The 19,659-nt window shown below is 34.5% G+C and overlaps 1 protein-coding gene across 4 annotated transcripts in view; it reads left to right on the top strand.

Annotated features, from left to right (window-relative positions):
- LOC108971829 (protein FAM13A) overlaps nt 1-18,707 on the top strand; it is an 88,969-nt gene extending 70,262 nt beyond the window's left edge. For 3 of the 4 annotated variants that reach the window (XM_018938135.1, XM_018938136.1, XM_018938137.1), the window contains 2 exons: nt 11,945-14,026; nt 17,970-18,707. In XM_018938135.1, coding sequence (XP_018793680.1) covers nt 11,951-14,026; nt 17,970-18,680 — 2,787 coding nt within the window. In that variant the 5' untranslated portion in view covers nt 11,945-11,950 and the 3' untranslated portion in view covers nt 18,681-18,707. Of the gene's footprint in view, nt 1-9,692; nt 10,340-11,944; nt 14,027-17,969 lie in introns of those variants that run through there. The other variant, XM_018938134.1, reaches the window with a different exon arrangement.
- Nucleotides 18,708-19,659: the final 952 nt, after the last annotated feature.

The following is a 19,659-nucleotide window of genomic DNA, read 5'->3' as shown; positions in this document are numbered from 1 at the left end:
GCCAATTGGTTTTGTCTTATTTATTTTTACTAAACAAACCTTCAAAAATCTCTTTAGTTGCAACATTGGAGAAATATTTTGTACTGCCTTTCATTGACAACTCGTTTCCGTTCGCAATTATATTTTTCCGACATTTACAAAGCATAGCTACCGATTTCGGTAAACGCTTTCTAAAACGCATTAAATTTTCTAATAATTCTATTAGAAGTAACTTTACTCAAAGCAAATATTAAGAGACCTTATATCTTTTGATAATTTCATAGATACTTGTTTTTTTTAAGGTGGCAAGTCTATTAGAAAAAAAGTTGAAAATATTCAGAATATTATTAGCCAGAAAATTTAATTTGTAACTTGAAATAAGCCGAAAACTAATTAAATTTACTTGTACTACATTAATAACATAGTTGAGAAATCAGTTTTTACCTTTTGCACAGGTGGATACTCGATCAACGATAGGCTCAATAAACGATCAGCTTTTATACTTGATTCTGTTTTCATTTTGTATATTTTTTGATGATTAAAATTCATCAGCTGATTGCTATTTTTGTTGTTATTCAAATATTTATCAATGCACTGCACCAAATTTACAGTCTGGACAACAACCGGCARAGTTAAACCTAGCCAAATTTAGTGTGTGGACAAAACTAGAATGCAGCTCTGCATTCCAGTTTTAACTCGATTTCAAGTAATTAAGAATTAATGTAGTAAATTAAAAAATTTATTTTGTATGGTAAATCGATCTAAATTGGCGTTTTAATCGAACAAAAGACTCTTAATTGATCAGTTAACTCCTCGAAAAGGTTAGAAAACTGAAAGTATATTGCATCTTGGAACCGTGAAATAATGAAAGTAAACAGAAAACCCAAAAAAACTATAACTTGAAACCCACTTGTATACTTCTACAAAGTAAAATATAATTATGATTACAGCTGTTTCCTTCCCTTTCTACTCGGAAATGTAAGTTTTCCTGCAGTGTATCCCTCGGTTGGCAATTGCTCAATCTCCAAGCGTATTTCTGTCACAAAACACTTTCTCAAGAGCACTTTAGTTATACGACACCCACGAGAAGGCAATGAAAGTTGCAAGAATTTATTATGAAGTTTTGTGAGATTTTGTATTGTCAATAAATTAATTAGCTAACACGTGCGTTCGTAATATTTATTATATTGAACCCAATAAGCGAACCTCAGACAGTGTTTAACGTATTTAGCATTGATTACCTTTAAGTAGAAGTAAAATTCAAATGAAAATGTTTATTTGAATTTAAAATACACTGAGTTTTATGAAGATGGATGGGGATGGAACAAGAACCCATCAACAAATTTACATCTGATACCGTATAGTACAGGGCATAYTTTGTGCATGTATCGTGTTTTAAAATAATGATGATATAAKTTCTARGTGTTGTTTCGGCCATTTTTATTATGTCATGATCCGTAATTTTTTGTTCATTYTATTCAGTAATGTCTACAATGTCATCATGGAAAGATATATGCAAGAACAACGTTTACCAATTATTCAATTTRAGTAAAAATAATCGTTTTCAAATTGCAAATTTTCGTACGCTTTTGCCATTTTATTGTCATAATAATCGTCCATCTATGCTCGCTGTTTGTCGAATTTGAAATTTTCGAGTGTATACTGTTTTTACATAATGTTGAAGTGCCAATTAAACAAAGAACCGCTCGAAGTTTTGAAAATATTGCTGCCGTTCAGGCAAGTGTAGCTGAAGACTGCAATTTGTCATTTCCAAGGCCTTCTCAAGAATTAAGACTGTTTTAAACCACAACCTGTGGATTGTGAGAAAGGATTTAGGCTAATCTCGCCCAAGAAGTACGTCCCACACAGCACGCGCAACAACCGAATTATTGCGAGAAAAGTCTGAATATTCGAATATTTCAATAAATTGTGATATTGAATGGCCTCCCAGCCTCCAAGCAATATTGATTTAATACCATTAGACTACTTCTTGATGAGCCATCTGAAGTCATTTGACTTTATCAATAAACCCTCAGTCTCTTCAAGSTTTAGGAGTCAATATTGAACGAAAATATTAGTTAATGTGTCAGTTTTATAATTAAAGTTTAGAGAGAATCCTTTCGCGATAGTGGTATGTCTGAGTACTACAAGTGGATTGAATGTGGTCAATACTTTCCTTTAGCCTATATATTATATATATATACCTAATATAAAGTTTCTTGAACTTCCGGGTGACTTTATACCGCATACATCGTGTTTTAGAGCGTAGAGCGTGTTTTTCACAGGAGGGTACATATTTGTGCTTAGAACGAATGAAATCGGGCGAAAACTTGTTCTAGACCTCATGTAACTAAATTGCCTTTTGCAGCCGTGATACTTTCCTGGCTTTAATCCATACACATTGCAAGAATATGAAATGTTCGGTTGTACCCGAACTTAGCACTATCTTACTTGTTTTATATTTTAAAGCTCAAAAAAAGAGGTTTAATTTGAAACTGATGGCAACCCTTTTTTTATTAATATATAGTTTTTAAATCTCTGGTTAAATTCTTTAACTAAACCACTTCGCTGGGAGTATTTCTTCATCTTATCAAATTGCAAATAAAAAATTTAAAAAAAAATTCGAACAGGTGGCAACCGCTTTTTCCTAATATTTTAAATGTCTTGTTAAACATCTTAAGTATATATATTTTCCTGACAATTGACTTGATCTTTTGGAAAAAGTACTCGAAAATTGAGTTCATCGAATTCGTTCCTGCAAAAGAAGTCGTGAAAGCAATTTGAATCATGTTATATTCAGAACTTAATTGTATCGATTGTACTTCACATTAAATAAAAAACATTTGTACGTAACACCTTTCTTGGAAACCTTTTTTTAAACAAGCGCTCATCAATAATCTCAAACTCTTCAATTTTTTTTTTAATTTCTTGTCAAATTCTCTCAGCAATTGCATAATTTGCCCAAACTCGTGATAATGTCGTAGATAAATTAATGTAAATGCTTGGCAATAAACCGGAGAAGTAAATTCAAATGATTATGGTATTTAAATCACGAAGCACGTACGGCGCACCTAAAAAATACCAATAAATATTGGCTGGTAAATATTTTTTATTTACTTCAGACATAACGCTGAACTAATAAATAATATATAACAATTGAAGTAAAAGTTCTGACAGGGAAAGTCCTTGCTAAGCCGAAGTTTGTGGCATGGATGCGATTTCCACTAAACATTTTATGTAACAAAAAAGTTCGCGTTCAATAATGTTTGAAAATAATTTCAGTTAGCAAATTATAAATATAAATAAACACAAATAAATATATTGTGAATTTGTATGGCAAATCACAATGCAGCTTCGCAAAATCGCGCGGATTTTCGGAAGAACGATTGGAAATTGATGCGTGCGCTTTCGCCTGTTTTGGTAGCAAGTCAGGAATGCTTTGTTTTCGCTTCACTTGCATATATATGCGTCTGTTTATTTAATTTTGATTTTCGTTGCTATTAATCTGCAATCAATTATGGTAGAAATACTATTTGCTCACGAATAAAATAGCGGATATGCAGCTTCAAAATATTTCGCTGTGGTGTGTGTGATGTTTATTTATACCTTTTATGTTAATTTAATTTTTTTTATTTTTTATTTATTTTTTGCTTTTTATATTTGAGTATATTCCGCTTCTGAACAGTCATAGCAAATAATTCAAACTAAATAATTAGTGTGTCCACCTGGAGTACCAGACGTCTTCTGACGAGAGGAGAAGATGACAGCTTGTTGTGGCTTAAAGCAGTTGGAATCAGTGTCAAATAAAATAATTCCAGTTTTTCTTTGTTTCCTTACACATAAGGTGGATTGTACCCTCATAATTTTGAGTCTAATTGATATTTACAGTGATTGTATCGTATTTGTTATAAAAAACAGAAGAAAGTTACTCACTTTTTTCGTACTCATACCCCAAATATGGTTGTGTCCAGCCCAAAGACCGATGACTGATTCAATGCTCCTGCTATTCATAGTCATCATTAAAGGTTTATGAAATACTTTTTTTTTTTAAAATTTCCTAAATTTTATTTTATCAGAAAACTAAACTGAAGTTTTACCTGAAGTTTGGTTGATTATTGTTGTTAATTTGCACACATTTTTCAATATTTTATTTTTTTCGACCCATGGTAACCTTATTCTGATATATGTCCACATGCAAGATTTACTTAATAATTTCCAGAAAGTCATTCTTTGTGCCTAAATTTGGCAGAGATTTTAAAGTACTTACGTTTTTTGGTAGGCAGCAACTCCGTTAAAAATTAAGTGTAATTTTATGATTTTCTCAAAAATTCTTGTTTCAGAAATACATTCAATGGTTTTTCCTTTTTTTCGGGTTCATGATTAGATCTATAACTTGGAAAATTAGCGAAGTTTCAAGCGAGAGTGTGAAAATTAATGAAATCGGAAAATAACCCCGCTTCGTGTGTTTCTTATAACGGTGCATGTTTGTACTTGGAATGAATAAAATCGGGTGAAAACAGGCACTAAACCCCATATTACTAAAAGCTGCTAGATAATTTATCATTATGCATAATAGAAATATTCTTCTCCACATTTAGCCATAATAATGGGTTGCCAAGTCAAAAGTTCGCCCACTCTGTACCACGCGCACCAGCCATGGTTTAGCACAAATCACTCATTTAGATATGTATAAAGTCTCGTATACGTTTATTAAAAAGAAGAATCAAGCAACCAACCGATTACTGCAGACACACGACCCATCTATTTCGGTGCAGATTTGGTTTTTTCGCTTTTTTTTTCATTGGCAAAAATGAATTGGGTTGCCGTRACTTTCGTAAGCCACATCCGCGAATCCACAAATTCGTTTTTGCATTSCTCGTTAAAGGCGCGCACACATATACAAATCAAAAAACAACAACAAAACGCATTTATTTTATATATTTTACTTTGAGGTGAGAACTGGGTTTCGTGATGATCTCGTTAATTATGCATCCAGCCGSTTGACTGGCGACGCTGGCCACCCCACTGCCTGTTAGTTATGTGACAATTAATTTGAAGCGGCAGAGATCATGTGATTTTCATATACATGCAGTGTATGTATGTGTGTGTATGATTTGTGAACAAATTATTTTGAGAATTATATATTTGTTTTTGCATATTTTAATATTTAACAGTTCTATGAATGGAAACGTTCAGCTTGCGCTGGACAAAAAGTGGCATGGCTGCTCATTCATATATTTGGTGAACTGAATCCAGAAAAGTTTATTGTTTTTTATAATTAGCCTGTTTTGTCCGAAATGCATTTAAGCCAATAGCAGCTTTTGGACAAAAAAGAGTGGCTTTGATCTCATATCATCTCATAGATTGATTGGAACCAAAGAATACAAATTTTTGATTTCATGTTTTCAATGACACRCTTTATAGTGTCAATTAGTTTACAACAACATTTGAATAGCAAAATTTACGCCCATTAATTGAGCAAMTGTGTAGTCACATGTTAGAAGTAACTGTATAATTTTTGTCTACACACGCGATCACTAGCGATCACACGATCAAATTGAAAACATGTCAAATTTAAAGAGGGACATATGTTGATGCTGTTGTGTTCTCCGCATATGTACTTATGCCACGTGCAACACAATAAGCCAGCCATTTGCCTCTGCTACAATATTTTCTTTATAACTGTATGATCGCTTACACCCCTCCATATGCCTTAGTACGCACGCCTTTAAGCAGTTAATTTCAATGTCAATGTCAAGTCATGAACTGGCGCACACCTTTTGAACTTGCTTTACAACTTGCCGTAACCAGTTTCATTTTGTAGGCTTCTCAGCCGACAAATGATCACTTTGTAATGCGATTAGTTAAATTGCCGTTTGAGCGCATTTCTTTGCGTATTTATTTACGTTTTATTATTTTTCTGCTGAGCTGGCGATTTTTCAAATTAAAATTTTTAGTTTTGTATGGCAGATCATTCAACGGATCTTGCAGTTCTTTAAAGAGATCATTGAGGATCATCGCCAAATTGTAAAGCTTCATTAAGTGACAGAAATTGGTTGGAAATATTTTTAAGTTSCCAAATAATTTTAGATAAATCTCTTGAAGGTAAAAAACAGTAAATTTAATTTTCTTAGACGTATTCGTTTCACCACCTCTTTGTTCGTTATGCTTGAGCTCTGCTTTCTTGTCAATAAATTTACATACAAAAGCAAGCAGAAGATTATACAGTTGTAGTWAATATAAAAAGTTATGTAGGTGCTTCATTAAAATATTTGAAACCTATTCTACTACTTTCTCTTATGATTCTGCCCACACATTTTACGTATATTACGCGAGTTGTTGATTGGATTCGTCACATTTTAAGTTTTAATGAATCGACGACTGCTTATAAAGGAAATTTGTAGAGATCTAACATCCATAAGTGCTTTCGATTCACAATTTCTGTTGGTTTGTAGATTCACTAAAATTATCCATGCTTTATGTTCTGCGCTTAAATGTAGGCAACAATTTTTATTCAAACATATTTTATCGCTTCGTTAAATTTTGTTATATGTTTTGCACTTAAATAAATGTGGGCAATAGTTTTTATTCGAGCTTATTTTCTTACATTTCTAGCATAATCTGATCTATATAAGCTCTGTGTTTGTTAATAATAATTCAAAAAATCTTTTTAAATAGATATAATAATTTTCTAAATCTAAATTTTGTCACATTTGATTGACGGTTGCTCTCATTTGTTGCGTAGCGCCTAATATACATATGAAGTTCTTTGCCATAAGTCTATACTTTCAATTAGCGTCACTTAAATATTTATTGTACGGAAACTCGTGCTGTTTGCCGTCTTATGTTATGACGTACTATAGTCGTTGCGTTGATGTCTACATAAATAGCCCTCATTTAAGAATTTTTCTATATACAATCTGTTAATGCCGTCCATGACTCAGTTGAAAATGTTGAGAGATAAATTTCACTTCAGGCTGAATTTTACTTGAAAGAAAAAACGTAAAAGTTTCATTTAGGAAAATGTTTATGTACTCGTTAGGTTTCAGTTAAGTGGTATTTAAGTTTTGGTTAAGTACTGGTTAACTTTTGGTTAAATACTCGTCAAGTCTTGGCTAAGTACTGGTTTAGGTTTGGTTATATACTCGTTAAGTTTTGGTTACTTAACTCGTTAGGTTTCGGTTAAGTAGTCGTTAAATTTTGGTTAAGTATTCGTTAAATTTTGGTTAAGTAGTCGTTACGTTTCGGTTAAGTATTCGTTAAGTTTTGGTTAAGTATCCCTAAGTTTTGTAGTGAGCCAAACACAAATTTTTTTTTTGTTTCAATATCAATAGTTTCGCACTATTTTCGGTTTTACGGACAAAATCTTCTAGTTGAGAGTTTTTTATTTAAGGAGAACTCTTCACGGAAATAGCCGAAGTACTGGATGCCCCTTGTTTTAGACGTCGGAGATCGGCTGTAACACGTAAACTATTTATTTTTGTCTTAAAAAATTTTACTGTATRTTCTTAAAWATGTATAAATTCATATTTCYTCAAAATTTTAAAATATTCCCAGAAAAACCCMTTTTTCAGACTTTCGCACTAAATGTGCAGAAGCTTTTATTATTCTTCATTTATTYGAAAGTGCAGTCTAACACCTAAAAAAATAAATATTTTTTAAAAATAGTCCTATGTTCACATTTTTTTAGAAAAAAAGATTGATAAAAAAATCKACTGATTCTTACATAAAACGTATCACTATCAACTTAGATTGGTCCGTTTTCCTACACTCACAACTAAAAGTAAACAAACCACTTTATGACTGTAATAGTCTGTTGTCAAACYCTAGATTTATGATTTTATTGCGCTGTTATTTGCTCACAGTTATTACTGTTCCCGAAATGTCTGCGAAGAAACGTGCCTTCTAACGATTATAAAAATGCGGCGTTAATTTTTTGTTATTTTTAGCAATTAGACTCACTGACAATGGCATGACTTTTTTCTTTCCTTGATACAAACATATTTTATGCCATAATTTTTAATTCGTTTTCAATTTGAGTTTAATGCAGAAATTCATATTTACTGATTTCATTTTTATTGCTCTAATGGCCGTCGTGCGAACTTCGCTTTTATTGACCACCATAATTTTGAATGCTAATCAAATTTGTACCTATAGTGCGGGTCAATAAATTTTCACGTCATAAATGGGCATATGAAATTTACAATCTATTTTTAATACATTTTTAACACTTTGGTTAAAAATACGGCACAAATATTTGTTCGGAAAAATTAACAAGCATTTACATAAATTTTATTTGTCTATATATTCACGATATATAGTATACCGATTGCAAGCAGTTGAGTTCAAATACACAACCGTGTTTATTTTATCAATCGTTGGCGCACAGACTTTGAAAGAGCAAATGAGCGTGCCCAAACAAAGAGAGAGAGAGTGGCGCAAAATTAGTAGTGAGCGCATTGAGTGTGTGCTAGAGTGCTTGCATACATCTGTTTGAATATTAAAAAGTGAGATGTAACTGAATAACGCTCGTAGGATCTCTCGAAAGATATATCACAATGAGAGAGTTGCCAGATTTGGCTAGTGGAAGTTTTATAAGAGGGATTTTTTGGGATATAGTGATCTTTCAGCATTTAAATATTAAATAAAATGATTCAAAATAGAATGAATTTGTTTCTTTAAAAAWTTTTGTATTTCTTAATGCCTCAAATATATGATATAGTAATGAAAGGGCAAATATTCGACTTCTGTTATGGCTACATAAAGACAGAAAATATTTAGATTAAAAAAATAGAATTGTGATTCCAAGAAAAAAATTCAAGCATTATCCATTTTTTTTTTTTTTTTTTTGTTCTCCAAAATATATATTTATTTTCATTTCACTCATATCAACATGCCATTAAAAAATAATGTCATTAGTAAAAATTAGCGTCATCTGAWTTCAATGACCTTATGAAAAAAATTATTGACGCAATAGGCGGAGAGATCAGATTATTTCATTCAAAGCAGTTTTGGAAAGTTTAGATCATTTCATTGCAATCCGATATTTTAATAGAAGGGAAGTCAGCTCGGACAGTTAATAATGCATGAAACTCCAACTTACATGCAACTAATCTGGCATGCCTGTATTGCMGCTCAGTTTTCAAAACACTTCCACTCATTGCGCTCCCAAAATATTTGGCGACTTGTTGGATAAACCTTTTACAGTTTTATTATTTCCACGTAACACTCTCACTCTCAACCCATGACGAAGTTGCTACCGAGTGACGTAGAACCGGCCGGCCTACTCAACGTTCTGATTTATTTAGCCAAACTCCATGCGACTACTCCGACTTGTGTAGTGTGAGTGGGTCGTATCGGCAGCTTTTGTTTGCTGTCTTCGTCTAATGCAGTTTTATCTTATCGGCGATGTTTGTCAATAAACTTAACCGCTCTCACGCCTGTCGCCGGCATGACACATTCATTCAATGCTTGTGAGCGGTCAGCAATGATCGGCAGCGATAGCAATTTGGCGCTCACTCCCAATGTCACTTGAATTGGAGCACGCTGAGCAMAATGCTCTAAAGATATCAAAGATAAATGTGAGCGTATGAGTACTGCTGTAATTGCCCGTTGCGCTCATATTTACAGAGTGTATGTGTTGGAGGCGGCAATTTTTTGCATATATAATATGGCCCGTCGCCGCGACAATGAAATTATTAGTGAAACGGATTTCGCAAAGAGAACAACAACTTTTATAGTGATTCAGCAGACAGCCGAACAGTGAACGAAAATTTAAAGAAAATATATTACCAAATTGTGAAAATAATTTACCGCAACGTCTATGCACGTTAAACGAATGGTYAGGGAAAAAATCGTTAATAATTTCCTACGCCAAAACTACAACTGGAGTGCCATTTGGGAACGCGCTCAACGGCACTTTGACAAACGCTGAAAGAAACTTGCAAGCCGAAAGGTTGCTTTAACAAACCAATTTGAATAAAAAAGAAAAACAGAATATAAAACAAAGTTGTAAAGAAAGAATCATTTGCCATTCAAATTGTGCGCGACGAAATAATTGACTTCAATTGAAGGCAACCAGTGATTAGCGTTTTTGATAAAAACAAAAAAATACGTAACTTAACGGGTGTGTGGTGCTYAAGCAACCCTGCAAGATAACGCATTGAACACCTTGTGGTGATTAGCGATAAAGTGATTTGTAATTCATTATATTACAAAAGTATTACAATAACGAAAATACAAAAATCCAAAAAAAATCTGAACAAAAAAAAAAAACAAAGCTTGAAACGTTTTACAGTATTTTGAAAACCAGTATTTTAGAAACAATAAAATGACGCCGAGACTCATCACTTACATACTGGTAACAATTTATTTAACATTCAAACAATTTTTTGTTTGCTATGAATAAGTCAGTTTATGTAATCTTTTCAGTGCTTATGTTAAAAATCGGGCTAGGTTAAGCGTTAGTTAGACAAAATATTTAAAATGTATCAACATTTTGAGTTGTCAAGTTTATATAAGTGATTTCGCATAGTTTACTAAACTGGTCCTAAAATCATGATTTCGAAACTAGTTTGTAACTACTCGCAAATTCATGGCTACTGCACCAGGTTGTAACTATTTTTTAGTATTTGCATGTTACTTGGTTTAAGCGTATTTTAATTGTTTGTTTCTATTTATTTTAATCTTTCTTTAAGAAATGATAACAGTCGTAATGTCTTCTAGGGTATTAATAGGCGCATAATTTTTTTATATTATATTTTTTTTTAATAAATGAAACAGTTGTAATATTATCTGGCTATTGCACTTATTTGACCTTTTCGCGAAGAAAACGAATTATTTTATAATGTTCTCATTATTATCTCTATTAAATTGTTATTTTGGAAACTCACCTTAAATTGGGGATTTAGCTACTAGTTTTCAACTATTTAGAAATACATGCAATAGTTTTCTGAACGTAAGAAAAAACGAGTGACCACAAATTATCTTTTTAAATTTTTTTTTAGTATTTTAAAATTTTTTTTTAGTATTTTAAACATTTTTTTTTATGACATTTTCTTCAGTTCTAAAATGCAGTAAGCATGTTTTGGCTTCACTTCCTAAAATAAGTAAGGCCAATTGCTGATAAGAAATGAATCACGCTACAGCATTTATGATCGATTGCTATTTTTTTTTTAACCATTTATACACTTATTTACCACATTATATACATACAAACATACATACATGTATTAAGAAAAGTGCCTCTTAATTTAGACGAAATTTAATTTTAATTACGTCATAAACACAATTAAGCGAAYGCTATTAGTTGACAAGTTGAATTCTTGATTAATATTTGCAACAACAAAAATTATTTAAGTACATTAAAGTAAAAAAAAAAAATAAAAAAAAATAAAAATTAAAAAAAATTAAAATTATAAAAAAAATAAATGAATTTTTTTTGTTGCAATTTTGAAATTTAGCACGCAACGCAACATTAAAATGTTACTCATACGCTATGGTGCACTGTCGATACATTCAGCTAATGCTCATTTGTASAGCAATTAAAAGGTTCTGGTTTATTTCACGTTGAGATTTTCATTTAATTAATGTTATTAAGTGGCTATTAGTGAGCTTTTTAGTTAACCCAAATTCACTGTTATTGTGGTAGCACGGAATATTAAGCAGGCTACAGGTTATTTACGTGCGATTCACGCTGTAATAGTAATTCTATAAATATGTAATAATAATTAATATTAATTGCTAAAATAAAAATATCCGTTACAGCTGATAACTGTATTGTAAAATGACAATAAGATTAGCCTACTTATGATTATTTGGAAGTACCTTCAGTTTAGATTTGATTTAAATATTTTTTTTAGATTTAAAGTATTAAAATTATGTAAGTCATATGAATAAATGAGTACTATTTTTTATCTATATAGCATAGTATACTAATATTTTTCTATCTTCATCTTAATTGCAGTGCGGCATGCGACATCCTACCACAGGACTAAGCGAAGACGACCTCAGTCGTCTCACTGGTTCATCCTCATCGACAGCATCTTGTGACAGTAATTCATCTTCCTCCTCTTCATCATCATCGTCTTCTTCTTCGTCGTCGGCGGCGAACACGCCCGCACACAAGGAGGGCGTCGACAGCGTCGAGTGCGTACACCACACACTCACCACGCTCGCCAGTCCCGACAAAACGACCAACAACACATTAGCCCTGGTCGCCAGTACACTCAAACAGAATAACAATAATATCATAAACATTAGCAGCATTAATAACCACCATAACAATAACAACAACAATATTAATAATAACGGTACACAAACAAATACATCAACACGTTTTAGTTCAACATATCTACCCGAACTGATAAATCCGCTGGATTGGCAAAAATCACGTAAGCGTAAAGAGCGCCTTGACAGCACTTCATCAGTCACGCAGGATCGTAAGCTACAGCGCTCTAATAGCGAAGAGCTACTCACGCAAGAGCAGCAGGCGGCAACRGTGGGCAGCGCCGATGCGCTTAATGCCGACAGCAACGCGTTGAAGGCGAACAAGAGYGCGGATGTTATTAGACGCGTTTCATCGGAAGATTTCAAGAAGACCGCCTCGTACGCTATCTACGAGCAAGAGTTGCGCGAAGCGGCCGAKTGTCGCGCTGCCGATCTAAAGCAGTGCCAGTCGCAGCAGCAGCAGCAGCARCAACAGCGCAGCGCCGCGGATGAGAATGACGGTGCGCTAGCAAATCGGCAAAAATTGCAACAACAGCAACAAGAAGATACCGCGCACGCACCTGTTTACCGCGACTCTTGGTTCAACGGTCCCACCAAAGATATGACGCGTCGCTCGCGCTACGAAACTAGCCCGGCGCGTTCGCAGCGCTTCTCACCCATACGCACYAACGGCGTTAACGGCAACAGYAACAAGCATCGCGACAGCGAYGACAGTGAATGCGAACATGAGCGTCGCCGCAGCAGCGAGCGTTCGTGCAAGTCACGWCAGCCGCCTGGCCGCAAGGTGGGTGTTGTGAAGAAGATCAGCGCCGGCAGCGGTAGCAGCAGTGCGGCTAGCAGCGCTGCCAAGTATCTGGCCACCTCGAAGCGTTTCGATGAGAATTCCGCCTACAAATATGATCTGTCCACKCTGAAGTATGAACGACGCGGTTTCATTAGCAAGAAAGGCACCACCACCACCGCTAACGGTAGCACAAGCAACAGTAGCGGYAAGGGCAGTGGCAATGAGCGCGCCACCAACGACCACAATGACAATAATCTAATTGACTTCCATCAACAGCCACAAAAGCCAGCGCCAACGGCACAGCCACAAGCGCAGTCCGTTGCGGCGCCCACCACACAATTGCAGCTCAAAAGYGTCAATGGCATCGCAACTAGCGCACCCAAGGAGAACAAAGCGGCGCCGACAGCGCAGTCAGTAAAACGCACGAGCGCTATTAACAGCGCCTACAATAGCGTACCGCTCACTGCAGCACAAGAGGCGTTGCCTTGGGGGCGCAGCGTACCCGAAGATGCCACACCGATGCTAAGCCGTCGCTATGCGCCCGTGCGTCATCATCCCGTCGATAATCTCGATACCGCTGCGAAGCTCTCCAAAGTCATGCCCTATCCGCAACAGTTTCACAAGCAATCCGCAGCGCAGCGTTTCGATGACGACATGGATTGCATGGAGTCGCTCAGCACTTTYCGTGCCTTYACCTCGCGCGATGTTATGGAACAAGTCATACCCGCAATGATGTCTTTCCAATCGCCCGAAGAGCGTCTTAAGCAGGTGAATAAACGCCTGACAGCATTAAAGAAGAAGCTCGTGCAGCTAGAAGAGGCTTATGAAATGCGCATGGGCTATCGGCCGTCACAGGCGGAGCGCATGAATGACAAATACATGAAAAACATATTGGCGGAGATAAATAAGCTGCGCAAGGAGCGCCAGGAGTTGAAGGTCGATCCGATGGGCGCGCTGGGCTTGAAGGTGAGCGGTGGCATGGACGCGACCAAAAAATTGGAGAAAATGAAGACAACCTTGCAGGAGATTGAGCAGGTAAGCTGAGATTGGTTTTTGTGATTTTCTTTTAATTTTTTTGTTTATATTTTTTTATTTTTGTTTTTTTTTTTCATTTTTGTTTGAGCGATACTTATGAAGTTAGAGATATTGAAATGAGTTATGATTTAGAAAATGGTTATATATATATTTTTTTTTACCAATTTCGCACGCAACTGCCATCTTTGTGCCCTGAGCGGCTTTTCGCTTTTGTAGTATTCTACCCTTGTCTATTTATACACACCTTATTCACCAAAAATAGTTCTTGTTTACCTCTACAACAAAAATAGATGACGTCTGCATTCTTCTCTTGCTTACATATTATATATACCCGATGTACATGTGCAGACCCAGACAAGCTGACTAACCTCTTCCGCGTGAAGAAATACTTTACATTTATTTATATAAAGCTTTTCATGCATATGTTTTAGTTTAAACAAAGAAAAAAAAGATGAAGAAATACGAACTGTAAAATTCAAAACGAAAGCGAAACGCAACCGAATACACACACACATATATATATATATATAAGCATATGCCTACACGCCCACTCGCTAACGACTAAATTTAAAAACATTAAAAAACTGCAACAAAACGCARGCGCGCTACGTCACGTGTAAACGCCGCACTTTTAAGCGATTAAACATTGCTAAATTTAAATGTCATACAATTATGAAAAACAACAACAACAATAAATGAATTAATGTGCGACGCTGAGACTGCGAAATTGCGAAAGCACTTGTTATTAGTAAGTTGCTAAAAAATAAAGAAGCACAGTTGTGCAACAGTACTAATTGTTAWATTTATACATATTTAAGAATGTAAATATATGTATATAAATACGAGWATAAAARTATATATGYATATGTATATTCAAAATATAAATATACACTCTCAATATATTCTATAAATGTATTCAGATATTCAAATTCTGACAGCACCCAGTCTTAATTGGCCAAAATTTATTGAGTAAATTTGAAATTTTTTTTGTGAATATAAAAAAAGTAGTTTTGCTGTCTGACCTTGCTATATCGCTCTTGCACATGTAATGTTATGTTTTGGCAAATGGCATTACATACAGCACGTATGGGCTTTTTGGTCGTATGGCGCGTAAGACTTGTGCCTCACTTGCCTACAATTATTATTAATAGCAAAAAATGGGAAAAATTTTGCGCGACCAATCAAATTTAGTCTGCCTGTAAATTTTTGTGACTGAGTCACTTGCCACTTTTCCCATGTGAGTACATTTTGGTGTTATGCCATTTATATTTTATTTATTTTTAATTTTTCATTTCATACTTTCGGAACCTATGGTATATTAGTCAGTTTTGCAAAATTCGTATTCATAGCTGATGTTTTGAGTTCTCTTAGATTTATTAGACCGTTATTCATCTTTAAGAATTAACTTCAATTGGTTTCAATTTTATTATTGAAAGATTTCGCATTAAAATATTTTCAAAATATAAAATGTTTTATTGCACAATATAATTGAAGGTTTATATATATATATTTTTTTTATTTTATTCAATTTTTTTATTCATATACAATTTTTTTTATTGCACAATATTATTGATGAATTATATTTCATATTAATCGATATAATTGCATTTCGAGTTAAAATTTTATAAGATTGAATTTTCACGATTTATTGCTCATCTCTTGCGCTTGCTCGCTCTTGTCCGTGGCAGTTTGTTCAAGGAAATAGTCGTATTTTCTATATTTTTTATAATATTTTTATTTTGTACCAGAAAAGTATTTGTTATTAAGAATAATTATTTTTAAACTAAAACTAGAACCTCTAAAATATGGCATAATTTAATAGTCTAAACAACTAACTATAAAAAATACAAATTTGCTCATTATGTGCATAAAGTAGTCTATTGTTCGCTAAACCTCTTAAAATTATTATTCAAGTGGCTATAAAAATCGTCGACTTTAAGCGCACACTAAATCTCCAGGCATCTGAATGCATTATACCAACAAATAAATATTCTTAATATAGATGCGCTCAAAATCTATAAAAGAAGTGTAGGCGTGACATTTAATATTGCATTAGTTAATGTCATGCAAAAAAGGCTTTTGAGGTTAGTCGTTTATTATTATTGCCACATTATGCCGGTGTAGACAATATACTTGAAATTTTCAACTGAAAAGTATGTGTTTTAGAATGCTTTGTTTGTATGCTATTATCTCTTACTAACAACAATGACTTTACTTCCTCCCTTTATGGAGGCTTTTTCTGCACAATTTTGCTCTTTTGTGTTYTTTGTACTTTGRAAAATAGCGAMTCGAACAAACTGGTATAAATCTCTTAAACTGGCATAATCAACTAGTAAGCACACCAGCTAACCAAAACCTCTCTTGCTTGCTGTTGTTGCTTATATCAGTAAAATTTTTGATAAAGCGCAAAGCTCGAGCATAGCGCGCCGATAGCTGGTGTATAGTGGACGGCATTTCGGCTTATTATTATTAATTTATTTTTACATTCAACAATGAATGCGATTCATGCCATCATATTTCATTTCATATTTGCGTCGCAATTTTCTTTGGCGCGCTCGGAACTTGTTAGTTTGTGTTTTGCAGTTTCTCTTATCGTTTTGGGGGATTGACAACTTTTATGTCTTTTTTCCGATACAATTTTTGTATTTTTTGCACTTCTTTTACTCGTGATTCGCATTTGCATTCATTTAGTTCCATTTACGTACTTAGCCTGCCTGGGGTTTTGCTCGCTCGCCTGATTAATGCTAAATGCAAATGTCAACAAATTGTGAAAATTGTCAAAAATTTGTCGTAAATTTATCTGCTTAGTGTTGTTGGATGTTCAATGGATTCAGGGGCTAACTTAGCGATGAAGGGCAATTAGGTGAATATGAAAATAGAAATGAATGTCGGTTAGTGGAAAAAAAATCCATTAACACAAAAATTTTTCGATAATCAGCGTAAATTGAATTTTTCAACTTCTGTCATGATTGAATTATCTGGTTGGCTTGAAATCTTATTGCTAGTAAATTATAGCTAATTTCGAATTTTGGGAAATTTGTGAACCAGCCAGCCAATTAATGAAGGAAAATTTTGAAATTATTTGCGGAATGAAGTTCTAGAGAGAAGCGACGTCGAGGTATATTTTGAATGTATAAACTTTCATAAAWATTAAGGTCTCCCCTATCAAAACTTCCTTTGAAAATTTATATTGAACTTGTGGAACACARCTTTTAAATATTTCTAATTTATATTTTTTRATTAAATTTTTTATTACCGACATGATAAATAAGAAACTCGCACGTTTAATAATTATTAAAAAAAAATTTAAAAAATTAAAAAAAAAATTGTTTCCATCGGATAACAGTACTTTTGTAATTACTCTTCACATGCAAACCGTTTGCGAAGTCAAAAAATATACTTTGAACTCTTGGAACACAAARTGTTAGCTCTTAACATGGATTATGAACTTGCGGAAGACTTTTTGGGCGTACTAAGTAGTATGCTGCGGAGCTTGTGAAACACTAAATTTAGCATGTTACTGAACTTGTGAAACACTAATTTTATACTTCAATTAAATTCGAAAGTGAATTTTTGACTACCAGATCATTATAAAAATCAACTATGATGTAAGAGTTTCTGTATAGAATTTTTTCGCTGTACTAAAGAAAAATCTATAAATTACAATAAAATGACTTGAATATTTACCTCATGTTCTATTTAACTTTCGAATGTTTGCGGACAGGTGGCCAGAACTTGATAGGAGAATTTGTTAATTGAGGAATGGTTACCGCTTTCCAGGTKCTGACTTACAGTTAAGCTTACATAGCGCGCAGTCAACACATGTGTAGAAAATTTACGCATAAAAASAATAGTTTAAAAAAAATATTTACCAATTACTAATAATAATCAACTTTTTTTATTAGCTTTTATTTATCAAACTTTTTCACTCTTTTCCTTGCAGAACCTCTCCGACAAGCGTGAGGACGCCAATCGCTCGGATTCGCTYGATGAACTCAACGCCGATCAGCTGGTACAAGAGAAGAGCGCCGTACAGCATGGTCTACTCTATTTCGAGTCGCTCTATGGTCGCCCCAGCAGTAAGGATGAACGCGATGCAGCGCGACCACTCTACGATCGCTACCGTCAGCTCAAGCGTATGGTGTTGCGTAGTGTTATGCAATCGGGCAGCGCTGTGGCCGGCGCACCCGAGTTGCCCACCATACTCGAAAACGAAGCAATGGTCTTCGAATTTACACCCCACCAACTCTCATCTGCCAACAGCACTGAATCGAATTCGCCCAGCGACTCGGCGACCGCGCCGAATGCTTCATCTGATGACTCGACCACCACAACAACGGGTGCCACAACCGGTGAGACAGCAGCAACAACGGCTGCTAGCTCGCAGACCGCAGCGAACAGTGCGAGCGAGAATATTAGCGCCTTAAATCTGGAACAATTGTGGGAATGTCTGGAGAAGACACGCGAAGAGAAGAAGATACTCAAACGTACCATACGCGAGTATGAGACGATCTTTGAGGAGCAAAACGGGCGCAAGATGTTGAAGAACGATCGCAAAACTATCGAGGAGACATATGCGCAGTACAAGGAGAAGAAGGCAAAAACACGTCTGCTGCAGGAGCTTATCAAGAAGCAGAGGCGTTCATTTGCTTAAGTGTGTGTGGCGTAGCAGCGGCTAAAAGCGCTTTGGCGAAAGCTACGCGGATACACATGACTCTTTTTCCAACAACAATTGTTGAAGTGTGCGGAGAAAGCTCAATTTGTTTGTGGCGGCAATTTTGTTTTGTTTGTACAACAAAGCTTGCCGTGTGAAGTAACTTCTTAAAGCAGCGCCACGCACCAACCGCAAAGCTTCGAATGCACAAGAGCTTCTTTTTACAGCACGAAAGCTCTGCGTTACAGCACACCAACGAACGCACTGCTAAATTAACATGCGAATCTGGAGGCACTCGGCAACAACAGCAGCGCAGTGCAGTGTTGGTTAACGTGACGATTTACAATTTATCGGTGTTTCTTTAGCAGTTAGTGATTTGAAAAAAAAAAAGAAAATATATAACACATTATTTACTGTTAATTTTCATTACTGTATTTATTGTATTTTATATTGTTCAATTGATTTATTGTCACACATAAACACATATTTTATTATATAAACACATTGTTATATTAATTTTAGCAATAAAACAAATTATATATATATTTATTTTTCATCTAATTTCTAAAAAGCTCTATATATACTTATATATATACATTGTGTACCAAATGCGATTAAAATATTGCGACTTATGTAACGCAGAGCCATCAAACAGTTATTTAGTTGTTTAAGCTCGTGTSACCAACTGTGTTAATTTTTATAAAATTCACAAAAAACTGTTTAGTTCTTAAGTGGTGTAGCGCAATTTGAAGCTAAACGAAGATAAAAAAAAGAAGAAAAATCAAAGCAAATGCAAATGAAAGAAAGGAAAAGATAGAAAAGACAGCAAAGAAAGCGAAAAAAATAATAATCATAAAAAGCTTAGAAGCGATTGCGCCATAAAAAATATGCAAAATTACTATATAGAGAGAAATTTAAGGTGGCGAAAAAGAGCGCAAAATATTGAGTTTTGAGAATAAGCAAAGTTTTTGCGAAAACA

The sequence above is a fragment of the Bactrocera latifrons genome, unplaced genomic scaffold (genome assembly GCF_001853355.1).
Source record: "Bactrocera latifrons isolate USDA-ARS-PBARC rearing strain unplaced genomic scaffold, ASM185335v1 scaffold_36, whole genome shotgun sequence".
In the NCBI taxonomy this organism is placed as follows: Eukaryota; Metazoa; Arthropoda; class Insecta; order Diptera; family Tephritidae; genus Bactrocera; species Bactrocera latifrons.
The sequence above is the reverse complement of the archived record's forward strand: the minus strand, read 5'-3'. Positions and strand labels throughout refer to the sequence as shown.